The 13,114-nt window shown below is 36.4% G+C and overlaps 1 protein-coding gene across 1 annotated transcript in view; it reads right to left on the bottom strand.

Moving 5' to 3' along the window:
• Window positions 1-2,028: 2,028 nt before the first annotated feature.
• The window catches only part of LOC133617606 (uncharacterized), a 240,565-nt gene continuing 229,479 nt past the window's right edge, over window positions 2,029-13,114 (bottom strand). Inside the window, exons 7-8 of the mRNA XM_061977685.2 lie at window positions 3,867-3,977; window positions 2,029-2,285 (exon numbers count right to left, since the gene is read on the bottom strand). Coding sequence (XP_061833669.1) covers window positions 2,136-2,285; window positions 3,867-3,977 — 261 coding nt within the window. The 3' untranslated portion in view covers window positions 2,029-2,135. The remainder of the gene's footprint in view (window positions 2,286-3,866; window positions 3,978-13,114) is intronic.

The following is a 13,114-nucleotide window of genomic DNA, read 5'->3' as shown; positions in this document are numbered from 1 at the left end:
ATCACACACAGTAACATTACGTTAGTCAATGTATCACACACAGTAACGTAAAGTTAGACGGTGGTCAGCAGCACCGCGTATTTTAGCCACCTACAAAAAGACAAACATAGTCAAATAAAGGTCAGTTAAAATGTATACTATATTAAGAATATGTGTACATATTGCATAGGGTCCTGACATCCAAAAAGTACAACTCTGTTCATTGTTATGTTCATATATTTGTTATGTTTTTCATGTGTACGCACACATAAACACACATACAGTATGAGATGAGATCAATGAGATAAGGTAAGAACAGGATATAAACTGCTGTGGAACTAGTTACAATGCAATATGCCATTGAAATACAATGTTAACACTCAGGCACGTGCACACATAGGGCCCTATGGGTGCTTGAGCCCCTGCCCTTTTTTGCCTCGTCTTAAAAAGTGCCCTCTGCCTGTGTGTGTGTGTGTTTTTTTCTCTCGTTTTTTTTCTTTAAATAACATTAATAAATTCCTGTCAGGGATGTAAAAAACAGCGGTACAAAAACTCCACGTTTTCTTGTAATACCGGGTTGTTTGAGCCTGCCGCTTCCGCCAGAGAGGGAGAGAGAGGGCGAGTGAGTGAGTAAGTGAGAGGAGAGAGAGCCAACTGCGCCCCTGAGGAGACGTCACGTGACAGTGGAGCAACTTGAACCTGTGAGTTATGGTCTAGTCGCCGTCCACTTATTCAGCATCTAATATGGGTAATATTTCAGAAAAACGCTGTATTATTCTATTATTCAATGTGTCAGCTTCTGTTTTTGCCGGACGTCGGAGCACGGCGCATCAATTGAGCACGGCACATCAATTCCGCACAGAGCAGAGCAGATCGTGCGGGACAGGAAGTAGTGTACAAAATACAAAATAAAATACCAGGTTAATTTTCAAAATAAAATGCACTGTGTTTACGGCGGATCACATTTCTCTCACAGTAGAGGTTTAGATATAAAGTTTATTGTGACTTTGCTATTACTGTGTGGGTTAACAAAATAATAATAATAATAATAATAATAATGATAATAATAATAATAAGAAGAAGAATAATGATAATGATTATAATAATAATAATAAGTATTATTATTATTATTAATAATAATTATAATTTCAGCATTCTAGGGATATAAGATGTAGGTTATCTGTTAGGAATATTACCATCTGTATTTAAACTTGATTCATGTTGATTATGCCTGCAGCACAATGCCAAAAAAAGAAAGGATACAGAAAAGGAAGGAGAAGGAGCGTCAGGAAGCAGCTAAGGGTAGCAGACCTCTTAATGCATGGCTAAAACCAAGTACTAGCATCATGGAAGCCCTGAATTTACATTGAGGAGCATATTTGGGTATGGGTGGCCTCCATCCTACAGCCCTCTACTGGCCCCTGGTCCATATTTTTGGGCCTGTATCGCGTTTCAGTTGTTTAGTCCGAGCATTAAGTGAGAAAGACCATAAGTTACAACTTGATGGTGTTTTCATCAAGTTAAGGGAAGAAGGACAGATTTTTTCATTGAAGTTTTTTTCCATTTGAGTATTTTTTTTTTCAAAGTTCATGTTGCACTGTTCAATGTTCAATACTAAGTGCTTATCTTTAACAATGAATAGCCTAATAATAAACCAGTGTTTTGTTGCTTTTCATGTCTTCCAAGCCTATGATAATGTCAATTAACTCATTATGACAATAATTTGTTGACACAAAAGAAATGGCAATCACTTTTACCTACAAAGGACACACAGCTAAGTAGTTAGCTTCCTATTAGCACATTTAATTTTACATTAATTTCCATATTGTGTAAAGGACCAAAAAAAAATGTCCTGCCCTTTTCTGACTTTGAGCCCCTGCCCCTCTATAATCATGTGCACGTCCCTGTTAACACTTTTGTGCAAATAAGTACAGTTGCACTTGTTTTTTTCAAATGTGTTTATTCTGTAAAGGAATGAGTTACATGTTTAAAATGACTGGTTAATAGTGCTATTTTGAAGTGCAATGTCAGCACTATCTTTTTCCCTGCAATTTCAAATGCACTTGTTTTAATAAATAAATACAGCATTTTAAAAGCATACACAATCTGTGTAAATATATTAGTCTGTGGTTAAACGACTTGAAAGGACTCGAAACTCAAAATGCAGGACTTGACTTGAGACTTTCCAGTCTTGACTTTGGACTTGACTCGGACTTGCTCTGTCTTGACTCGGGACTTGACTCGGACTTGAGGGCAAAGACTTGAGACTTACTTGTGACTTGCAAAGCAATGACTTGGTCCCACCTCTGCAAATAGACACATCAATCCTCAGAGCTATGTCATTTTTTTTTACTTTTTTTATTATTAAATCAACATAAAAAACACAAGATACACTTACAATTAGTGCACCAACCCAAAAAAAACCTCCCTCCCCCATTCACACTCATTCACACAAAAGGGTTGTTTCTTTCTGTTATTAATATTCTGGTTCCTACAATATAGAACAATACAGTCTGCAAGGGATACACATGACTGTGTGTGCTGCTGGTCCACTAACATTTTCATTAATTACTATTTTTGTATGTGATTGTTTTTATATTGTTTTACTTTCTTTTCTATTCAAGAAAATGTTTTTTAATTATTTATCTTATTATTATTTTTTTTTTAAAAGGACCTTATCTTCACCAGACCAGGTTGTCAATGAAATTAGATTATTTATTGGTATTTGCTTCGAGGTCGGCAAGCACAACCAGAATTACGCCGTACATTAGGCGCACCGGGTTATAAGGCGCACTGTCGATTTTTGAGGAATCGAAAGGATTTTAAGTGCGCCTTATAGTCCGACAAATACGGTATATTGTTAGAGTACACACACGCATGTGTCCCTTTTTTTCTAGTTTTGTTATACAACAAAAAAGTTGTTCCTTTAGTGAAGTGGCTTTAAAAATTAAAAATAAGTATTATTGTTTATATTGTGGAGTGATGCTATAAAGATAGATATAATTATTCATAATATATAATAGGTTACATTTGTACAAATAGACAAATCAATCCTCAGAGCTATGTCATTTCTTGTTTTGTTTTTTTGTTTTTTTAATTAAATCAACATAAAAAACACAAGATACAATTACACTTACTTGTTTTACTTTCTTTTTTATTCAAGAAAATGTTTTTTATTTATTTATCTTATTTTATTTTATTTTTTTTAAAAGGACCTTACCTTCACCAGACCAGGTTGTCAATGAAATTAGATTATTTCTTGGTATTTGCTTCGAGGTCGGCAAGCACAACCAGAATTACCGTATTTTTCGGAGTATAAGTCGCTGCGGAGTATAAGTCGCACCGGCCGAAAATGCATAATAAAGAAGGAAAAAAACATATATAAGTCGCACTGGAGTATAAGTCGCATTTTTTTGGGAAATGTATTTGATGAAATCCGACACCAAGAATAGACATTTGAAAGGCAATTTAAAATAAATAAAGAATAGTGAACAACAGGCTGAATAAGTGTACGTTATATGAGGCATAAATAACCAACTGGTATGTTAACGTAACATATTATGGTAAGAGTCATTCAAATAACTATAACATATAGAACATGCTATACGTTTACCAAACAATCTGTCACTCCTAATCGCTAAATCCCATTAAATCTTATACGTCTAGTCTCTTACGTGAATGAGCTACATACTATCATTTGATATTTTACAGTAATGTGTTAATAATTTCACACATAAGTGGCTCCTGAGTATAAGTCGCACCCCCGGCCAAACTATGAAAAAAACTGCGACTTATAGTCCAAAAAATACGGTATGCCGTTCATTAGGCGCACCGGGTTATAAGGCGCACTGTCGATTTTTGAGAAAATGAAAGGATTTTAAGTGTACCTTATAGTCCGAAAAATACAGTAGGCTTATACAGTCAGCTTGTTTTTCCACTCTACTCCTACTTTCAGGGCACTTGATGGCTTGAGGGCTTTGAGTGGAGACAACACAAAGCTGAAAAATAGAAAAAAACAAGAGTACATTGAGCTTGCATCCGTGGTCTCAATAGTGGAAAGTACCAAAACCTGACTGAATTCTTGGATCTTTTCTCAACACTTAGTCTATCCTGAGAGCATGAGAATGTGGCGCTCCAACCTCCACGGGGCACCATCCCACTGTGCCTAATGGGGCACAAAATGGGCGTTTACACACCCCGATTTGGTACAATACTGACACCAGCCCTTGAGGAGAAGGAGCATGTATCCATCGGACACAATCGCTTATTGTCTTGTAGCGAAGCCCCCCCAGAAAAACAGTCTTTGCGGCACGAAACAAAAAGACATTAACCGATCCTGTTCTGCTTGACCTGCTCCAAACAGTAGCCACTAGCTAAACCTGCTCATATCAGCTGCCTATAAAGCTGGAGCGCTTGTGTGTGTGTGTGTGTGTGTGTGTGTGTGTGTTCTTGTATTTCTACCCTTCTTGAGACATCAACAAGGAAAAGTACCTTCCATATGAGGAGGTGTGAACAAGTTAGGACATAAAGCAAGGTCCCAATACAGAAAACCATTGCCTCTAATAGAGAATGTCTCATTTGCACCCCTGGTGGTGAAATGAGGGTGGTCCCAAAAAGGAGGGATTCTTCAAATTGACTGTGTCGCTTTTAAAAGTGCTCCCCTCTAGTCAACATATGAAATAACAAGTGTGTGTAAGAAATTGAAATGCGCCCCCTTTGGCCAAAATGTATTAAAAATAAATATGTATATAGAGACATACTGTAATAACTTGAAGTAAATAATGAAGATTAAAAAACGATGAAAAACAAAAAATAAAAAAATTCCCTAAAATACTTTTTTCTTATAAAATTGGGAACAATTTCTCATATTCTTTCTGTTTCTGTAATATTGCAATATTTTCTCATAAAATGATTACTTTTTTATGTAAAATGATCACTTTTTAATGCAAAATGGTGACATTTGTCCTATACAATTCTGACTTTTATCACAATATTGCCAATTGTTTTGTTGTTCTTGTAAAATAGTGACATTCTTTGAGTAAAATGATGACTTTTGTCATAATTTTGCCAAGTAAAATTCCGATTATTATTATAATATTGCCAACATTTTAAAGTTTTCTTATAAAATTGTGACTTTTGTCGAGTAAAATTACGACTCTTTTGCCAAAATGTTAACCTTTTCTTGTAAAATTGCGACTGTTATTGAGTAAAATTCCAACTTTTATCATAATATTGCAGAAATGTTCAGTTTTTTTAATGTATTTAAGTGCTCCCCCACTGGTCAACATATGAAATAACAAGTGTGTGTAAGAAATTAAAATGTGCCCCCTTTGGCCATTTTTTTTTTTTTTAAATAATAAAATAAATATGTATATAGAGACATACTGAAATAACTTGAAGTAAATAATGAAGATTAAAAAACGATTAAAAACAAAAAATAAAAAAATTCACTAAAAGCAGTCTTTTTCTCACAATGTGTCGACATTTTTCTTATAAAATTGGGAACAATTTCTCATATTCTTTCTGTTTCTGTAATATTGCAATATTTTCTCATAAAATGATTACTTTTTTATGTAAAATTATCACTTTTTAATGCAAAATGGTGACATTTGTCATATACAATTCTGACTTTTATCACAATATTGCCAATTGTTTTGTTGTTCTTGTAAAATAGTGACATTCTTTGAGTAAAATTATGACTTTTGTCATAATTTTGCCAAGAAAAATTCCGATTATTATTATAATATTGCCAACATTTTAAAATGTTCTTATAAAATTGTGACTTTTGTCGAGTAAAATTACGACTCTTTTGCCAAAATATTAACCTTTTCTTGTAAAATTGCGACTGTTATTGAGTAAAATTCCAACTTTTATCATAATATTGCAGAAATGTTCAGTATTTTTTATTTATTTAAGTGCTCCCCCAATAACAAGTGTGTGTAAGAAATTGAAATGTGCCCCCTTTGGCCTTTTTTTTTTTTAAATAATAAAATAAATATGTATATAGAGACATACTGAAATAACTTGAAGTAAATAATGAAGATTAAAAAACGATTAAAAATAAAAAATAAAAAATAAATCACTAAAAGCAGTCTTTTTCTCACAATGTGTCGACTTTTTTTCTTATAAAATTGGGAACAATTTCTCATATTCTTTCTGTTTCTGTAATATTGCAATATTTTCTCATAAAATGATTACTTTTTTATGTAAAATGATCACTTTTTAATGCAAAATGGTGACATTTGTCCTATACAATTCTGACTTTTATCACAATATTGCCAATTGTTTTGTTGTTCTTGTAAAATAGTGACATTCTTTGAGTAAAATTATGACATTTGTCATAATTTTGCCAAGTAAAATTCCGATTATTATTATAATATTGCCAACATTTTAAAGTTTTCTTATAAAATTGTGACTTTTGTCGAGTAAAATTACAACTCTTTTGCCAAAATATTAACCTTTTCTTGTAAAATTGCGACTGTTATTGAGTAAAATTCCAACTTTTATCATAATATTGCAGAAATATTCAGTTTTTTTAATTTATTTAAGTGCTCCCCCACTGGTCAACATATGAAATAACAAGTGTGTGTAAGAAATTGAAATGTGCCCCCTTTGGCCATTTTTTTTTTTTAAATAATAAAATAAATATGTATTTAGAGACATACTGAAATAACTTGAAGTAAATAATGAAGATTTAAAAACGATTAAAAACAAAAAATAAAAAAAATTCACTAAAAGCAGTCTTTTTCTCACAATGTGTCGACTTTTTTCTTATACAATTGGGAACAATTTCCCATATTCTTTCTGTTTCTGTAATATTGCAATATTGTCTCGTAAAATGATTACTTTTTTATGTACAATTATTAGTTTTTAATGCAAAACGGTGACATTTGTCAAATGAAATTCTGACTTTTATCACAATGTTGCCAATTCTTTTGGTGCTCTTGTAAAATAGTGACATTTTTGGAGTAAAATTATGACTTTTGTAAAATTCCGATTATCATTATAATATTGCCAAAATGTTTAAGTTTTCTTATAAAATTGTGACTTTTGTCGAGTGACATTACGACTCTTTTCATAAAATTTCCAAGATTTTAAGCTTTTCTTGTAAAATTGCGACTGTTATTGAGTAAAATTCCAACTTTTATCATAATATTGCAGAAATGTTCAGTTTTTTTTATTTATTTAAGTGCTCCCCCACTGGTCAACATATGAAATAACAAGTGTGTGTAAGAAATTGAAATGTGCCCCCTTTGGCCATTTTTTTTTTTTTTTAAATAATAAAATAAATATGTATATAGAGACATACTGAAATAACTTGAAGTAAATAATGAAGATTAAAAAACGATTAAAAATTAAAAAAATTCACTAAAAGCAGTCTTTTTCTCACAATGTGTCGACTTTTTTCTTATATAATTGGGAACAATTTCCTATATTCTTTCTGTTTCTGTAATATTGCAATATTGTCTCGTAAAATGATTACTTTTTTATGTACAATTATTAGTTTTTAATGCAAAACGGTGACGTTTGTCATATAAAATTCTGACTTGTATCACAATGTTGCCAATTCTTTTGGTGCTCTTGTAAAATAGTGACATTTTTGGAGTAAAATTATGACTTTTGTAAAATTCCGATTAACATTATAATATTGCCAAAATGTGTCGAGTGACAATACGACTCTTTTCATAAAATTGCCAAGATTTTAAGCTTTTCTTGTAAAATTGCGACTGTTATTGAGTGTAATTCCAACTTTTTATCATAATATTGCACAAACGTTCAATTTTCCTTGTACAATTTTGACTTGCGTTGAGTAAAATTAAGTTTTTCTCGTGAAACTGACATTTTTCATGTGAAATTCCAACTAATTTTTCACAACAAGCTTGTTCATGTTTGCATAGTGTGTATATATCATTAATGTTGTAAATACACATCTTTATATATCTAGAAAGGCTGGTCCAAAAGAGGGAGGCATTTTTCGGAGGTCTCAAGAAGATGACAAATACAAGAATGTGTGTGTGTGTGTGTGTGTGTGTGTGTGTGTGTGTGTGTGTGTGTGCGTGTGTGTGTGTGTGTGTGTGTCCAGCTGGGCTGGGGGTTGATATTACTCTTTTTCACTCATCTAGGGTGACTAACAGGATAAATTGTGGTCTGCCGACTGAACAGGGGGACACACTTGCAGCGGCGTTTCAAGACAGCGATACAGGAGGTGGATCTGCCACTGATCCCATTGTCTGCTCGCGCGGGCGCATTCATGCACTCTCCGGCCTCGCTCATTCATCGACTGCGGGCCTCACATGCAGCACCGAGCGTCACAATTTCTCACAGAATATCACATTTTCCGGGGGCTAAATTAGAAGAGTAAATCTCCTTTCTTTTCACGCTGCCATTTTTGCAGGCCAAACGCAATTCGATTAAATCCCATCGGCGCAAATAAAAGGAAGAGAAAGAAGGGAAAAAAGGATTCAATTGTGTCTTTTGTCCGTCGCACAACTTCATAATCGAATTATAGCTGGCCACCCGCCAGCGTGTCGACGCATCTCGCCCAAATTGGCTTCTCCTGGCGGATCTGCCGCGCCACCTGACTTTTGTTTTGTAATTATATTATCCCGCTCTGTGTGTAGCGTGTTGCGGCTAATGGCGGCGCGGGCTAGCCCAGCTGCACATGCAGAAACAAAGCTGCTTACGGGCCCCAGACAATGGGCCCGTGGAAAAAGGGACGCCTGAAGGCGGTCAGGCAATGAGCACGCACAGCGGGGGGCCAACAGCGGCTTTAGAGAAGGGTTAAGGGGGTTTAGTGAGGCGAGGGCTTGGGGGGGGGGGGTATTTTATCCAGTGGCGGGCTCCGTCAATGAGATGGTTAGCGGGGGCGACACATGGTCAGCCTCACCCCACTCTCCCTAGGGTCGGCGCCGGGCTGGAGGGAGGTTCAAGTGTGGCGTGGATGTGGGTCAATTCAAAAGTTGACGAGGGACCATGAAACTCACAGCAACGTTCATTCTCCGCACTTTTTGTACATATTGTCCCCACTATTAGCATATTGCACGTATTGGGAGTGAATGCACGCATATGGGCCTGCTGAATAGTTGCATCGCAGACCGCTTCTCACTAAAAGTTATACGCCGGGAAACATAAGTCATCGCCGCATGTTGGTGAACGTTCCATTTCTAGGAGTTACATAGTGATGCGAGCATCGATACTGAAATATTGATGCCGCCGATACAGGTTCTTTACGCAGCAGGCACAGGGCATTGAAACAACGTTGAGAACTTGCTGAATTAAGTCCTGACTAGGGATGTCCCGATCCAGGTTTTTGCACTTCCGATCCGATACCGATACTGACCGATACTGGCCTATCCGAGCATGTATTAAAGTTTAAAGTTATTTAGCCTACTTAGTTGTCAGAATCATGTTGAAAAGGGTTTTAGTACTCTTGATAACAACTAGCCAGCTGAATTAGGGGAGTTTGAATAATACACAATGGTTGGTAACAAGAAACTGACCTGCTTATTCAAGGATAAACACAAAATAGACAAAATTATACATGACAAACAGAAATGGCATTATTGAATTAGGGCTGGGCGATATGGCCTTTTTTTAATATTGCGATATTTTAAGGCCATATTGCGATACACAATATATATCTCTATATTTTGCCTTAGCCTTGAATGAACACTTGATGCATATAATCACATCAGTATGATGATTCTATGTGTTTTGATTGATTGATTGAGACTTTTATTAGTAGGTTGCACAGTGAAGTACATATTCCGTACAATTGACCACTAAATGGTAACACCCCAATAAGTTTTTCAACTTGTTTAAGTCGGGGTCCACTTAAATTGATTCATGATACAGATATATACTATCAGATATATACTATCATCATAATACAGTCATCACACAAGATAATCACATTGAATTATTTACATTATTTATAATCCGGGGTGTGGAGGGGGGCGCCGGATGTAAGTGTCAAAAAGACAGCCAAAAGAGTTTGATATGAGAATAAATCTAAAGTTAAAATATAGGGTAGAAATGCATCCATTTGCAGGAAATGTAGTCTTGATTTTCAAAATGTTCTTTCAAGGCTTGCATGTCTACATTAAAACATTCTTCTTCATACTGCATTAATATATGCTACTTTTAAACTTTCATGCAGAGAAGGAAATCACAACTAAAAAAATCACTAATTTTTTCATACGGTGTTGATGTGGAAATTTTTGCCTAAGCATTTTGATGGTGTGGACGTGTGGCACCGAATGGAGATAAGCGTCTCGACAGACGTCACAATATTTGAACAATGATGACGAAAACTGTTTTCTCTGTCGTGTCCGTGTGTCGAAAATTGTTATGCGCTTATTTTTTTAATTTGATTTTGTGCGTGGCATACAATTGCTATGCGCAGAGGATGCTTAAACAGTGCGCAATTGCACAGGCGAGCACCTTAGAGGGAGCGTTGCTCGCACGGCTGCACTAGCATCACAGCTAACGTTAGCCATGCTGCTACCTCTCTGCTCGGGGAGGACATATACGTATGTGACGTATGTCGTGACAGTATGTGACGTGTGTAAGAAGGTGCACTTGCTGTCTGTGAGAGGGAGACACAGGAAAGAGTGAGAAGAGCCTGTCGTGTAATGCCAGCAGCTAAAAGCAACTGTGTGAGAATTCACAGACGTGTGGATGTGTTGAAGGTGTGCTGGAAAATGCGGAACGGAAATTAGGGAGCAGCAGAAAAGTGGAATGTATTATTTAAATCGGTGCGTTGGAAAAGACGGACCGGTGTTTTTTTTTTAAACTGGATCTGGATCGGCATTTTCCCATGCCTTGCCGATACGCATTTTTTTGCAAATATCGGCAGCCGATCCGATCCAAATATCGGATTGGGACATCCCTAGTCCTGACATTGAGCAACTCAAACCTAACGTGTAAACAACATGCTTTTTGACGACGTTGAATCAATGTTGGGTTGTGACGTTGATTTGACCATTGAAATTTGGTCATTTCCCAACCAATATTCTACAACACAAATACAACGTTGAAACAACATGCTTTTTGACAACGTTTAATCAATGTTGGGTTCTGATGTTGATTTGAAATATTGGATACCGCCGATACAAGTTCTTTACGCCGCAGGCACAAGGCATTAAAACAAGTGTGAGAACTAACGTTGAGCAACTCAAACATAACGTTGAAACAACATGCTTTTTGAAAAACGTTTAAAGGGGAACATTATCACCAGACCTATGTAAGCGTCAATATATACCTTGATGTTGCAGAAAAAAGACCATATATTTTTTTAACCGATTTCCGAACTCTAAATGGGTGAATTTTGGCGAATTAAACGCCTTTCTATTATTCGCTCTCGGAGCGATGACGTCACAACGTGACGTCACATCCGGAAGCAATCCGCCATTTTCTCAAACACCGAGTCAAATCAGCTCTGTTATTTTCCGGTTTTTCGACAGTTTTCCGTACCTTGGAGACATCATGCCTCGTCGGTGTGTTGTCGGAGGGTGTAACAACACGAACAGGGACGGATTCAAGTTGCACCAGTGGCCCAAAGATGTGAAAGTGGCAAGAAATTGGACGTTTGTTCCGCACACTTTACCGACGAAAGCTATGCTACGACAGAGATGGCAAGAATGTGTGGATATCCTGCGACACTCAAAGCAGATGCATTTCCAACCATAAAGTCAAAGAAATCTACCGCCAGACCCCCATTGAATCTGCCGGAGTGTGTGAGCAATTCAGGGACAAAGGACCTCGGTAGCACGGCAAGCAATGGCGGCAGTTTGTTCCCGCAGACGAGCGAGCTAAACCCCCTGGATGTCGGCTCACACCGTCCCTTATGCCACCGAAGAGGATCAAGAGAAGAATATCGACCCTAGCTTCCCTGGCCTGCTGACATCAACTCCAAAACTGGACAGATCAGCTTTCAGGAAAAGAGAGCAGATGAGGGTATGTCTACAGAATATATTAATTGATGAAAATTGGGCTGTCTGCACTCTCAAAGTGCATGTTGTTGCCAAATGTATTTCATATGCTGTAAACCTAGTTCATAGTTGTTAGTTTCCTTTAATGCCAAACAAACACATACCAATCGTTGGTTAGAAGGCGATCGCCGAATTCGTCCTCGCTTTCTCCCGTGTCGCTGGCTGTCGTGTCGTTTTCGTCGGTTTCGCTTGCATACGGTTCAAACCGATATGGCTCAATAGCTTCAGTTTCTTCTTCAATTTCGTTTTCGCTACCTGCCTCCACACTACAACCATCCGTTTCAATACATTCGTAATCTGTTGAATCGCTTAAGCCGCTGAAATCCGAGTCTGAATCAGAGCTAATGTCGCTATAGCTTGCTGTTCTTTCCGCCATGTTTGTTTGTGTTGGCTTCACTATGTGACGTCACAGGAAAATGGACGGGTGTATATAACGATGGTTAAAATCAGGCACTTTGAAGCTTTTTTTTAGGGATATTGCGTGATGGGTAAAATTTTGAAAAAAACTTCGAAAAATATAATAAGCCACTGGGAACTGATTTTTAATGGTTTTAACCATTCTGAAATTGTGATAGTGTTCCCCTTTACTAAAAAAAAAAACTGAGGGCATACACACTGGACTGCTTTTCACACTGCAAAAAGTCAGTGTTCAAAAACAAGAAAAAAAAAAAGAGGGGTATTTTATTTGAACTAAGCAAAATTATCTGCCAATAAAACAAGGAAATTCAGCTTGTCAAGACTTTCCAAAACAAGTAAAATTAGCTAACCTCAATGAACCCAAAAATACCTTAAAATAAGTATATTCTCACTAATAACGAGTGCACTTTTCTTGGTAGAAAAAAAAGAGACCTTTTTGCTCAATATGTTGAAAAATATTCTTAAATGAAGTAAATGCTAGTGCCATTATCTTGACATAATGATATGAATACATCATGATTTTTTTTTCATGCTTGAAGTAAGAAATTATTACTTTAAAAAAGTAGTTTTATACTTGTGAGTGTTGATGACACAGCTTTTTTTGCAACAGTTGATATTCTAGTTTCAAGCATGTTTTACTCAATATAGGTCAGGGGTCGGCAACCCAAAATGTTGAAAGAGCCTTATTGGACCAAAAATACAAAAACAAATCTGTCTGGAGCCGC

Source organism: Nerophis lumbriciformis, linkage group LG18 (assembly GCF_033978685.3).
Source record: "Nerophis lumbriciformis linkage group LG18, RoL_Nlum_v2.1, whole genome shotgun sequence".
In the NCBI taxonomy this organism is placed as follows: Eukaryota; Metazoa; Chordata; class Actinopteri; order Syngnathiformes; family Syngnathidae; genus Nerophis; species Nerophis lumbriciformis.
The sequence above is the reverse complement of the archived record's forward strand: the minus strand, read 5'-3'. Positions and strand labels throughout refer to the sequence as shown.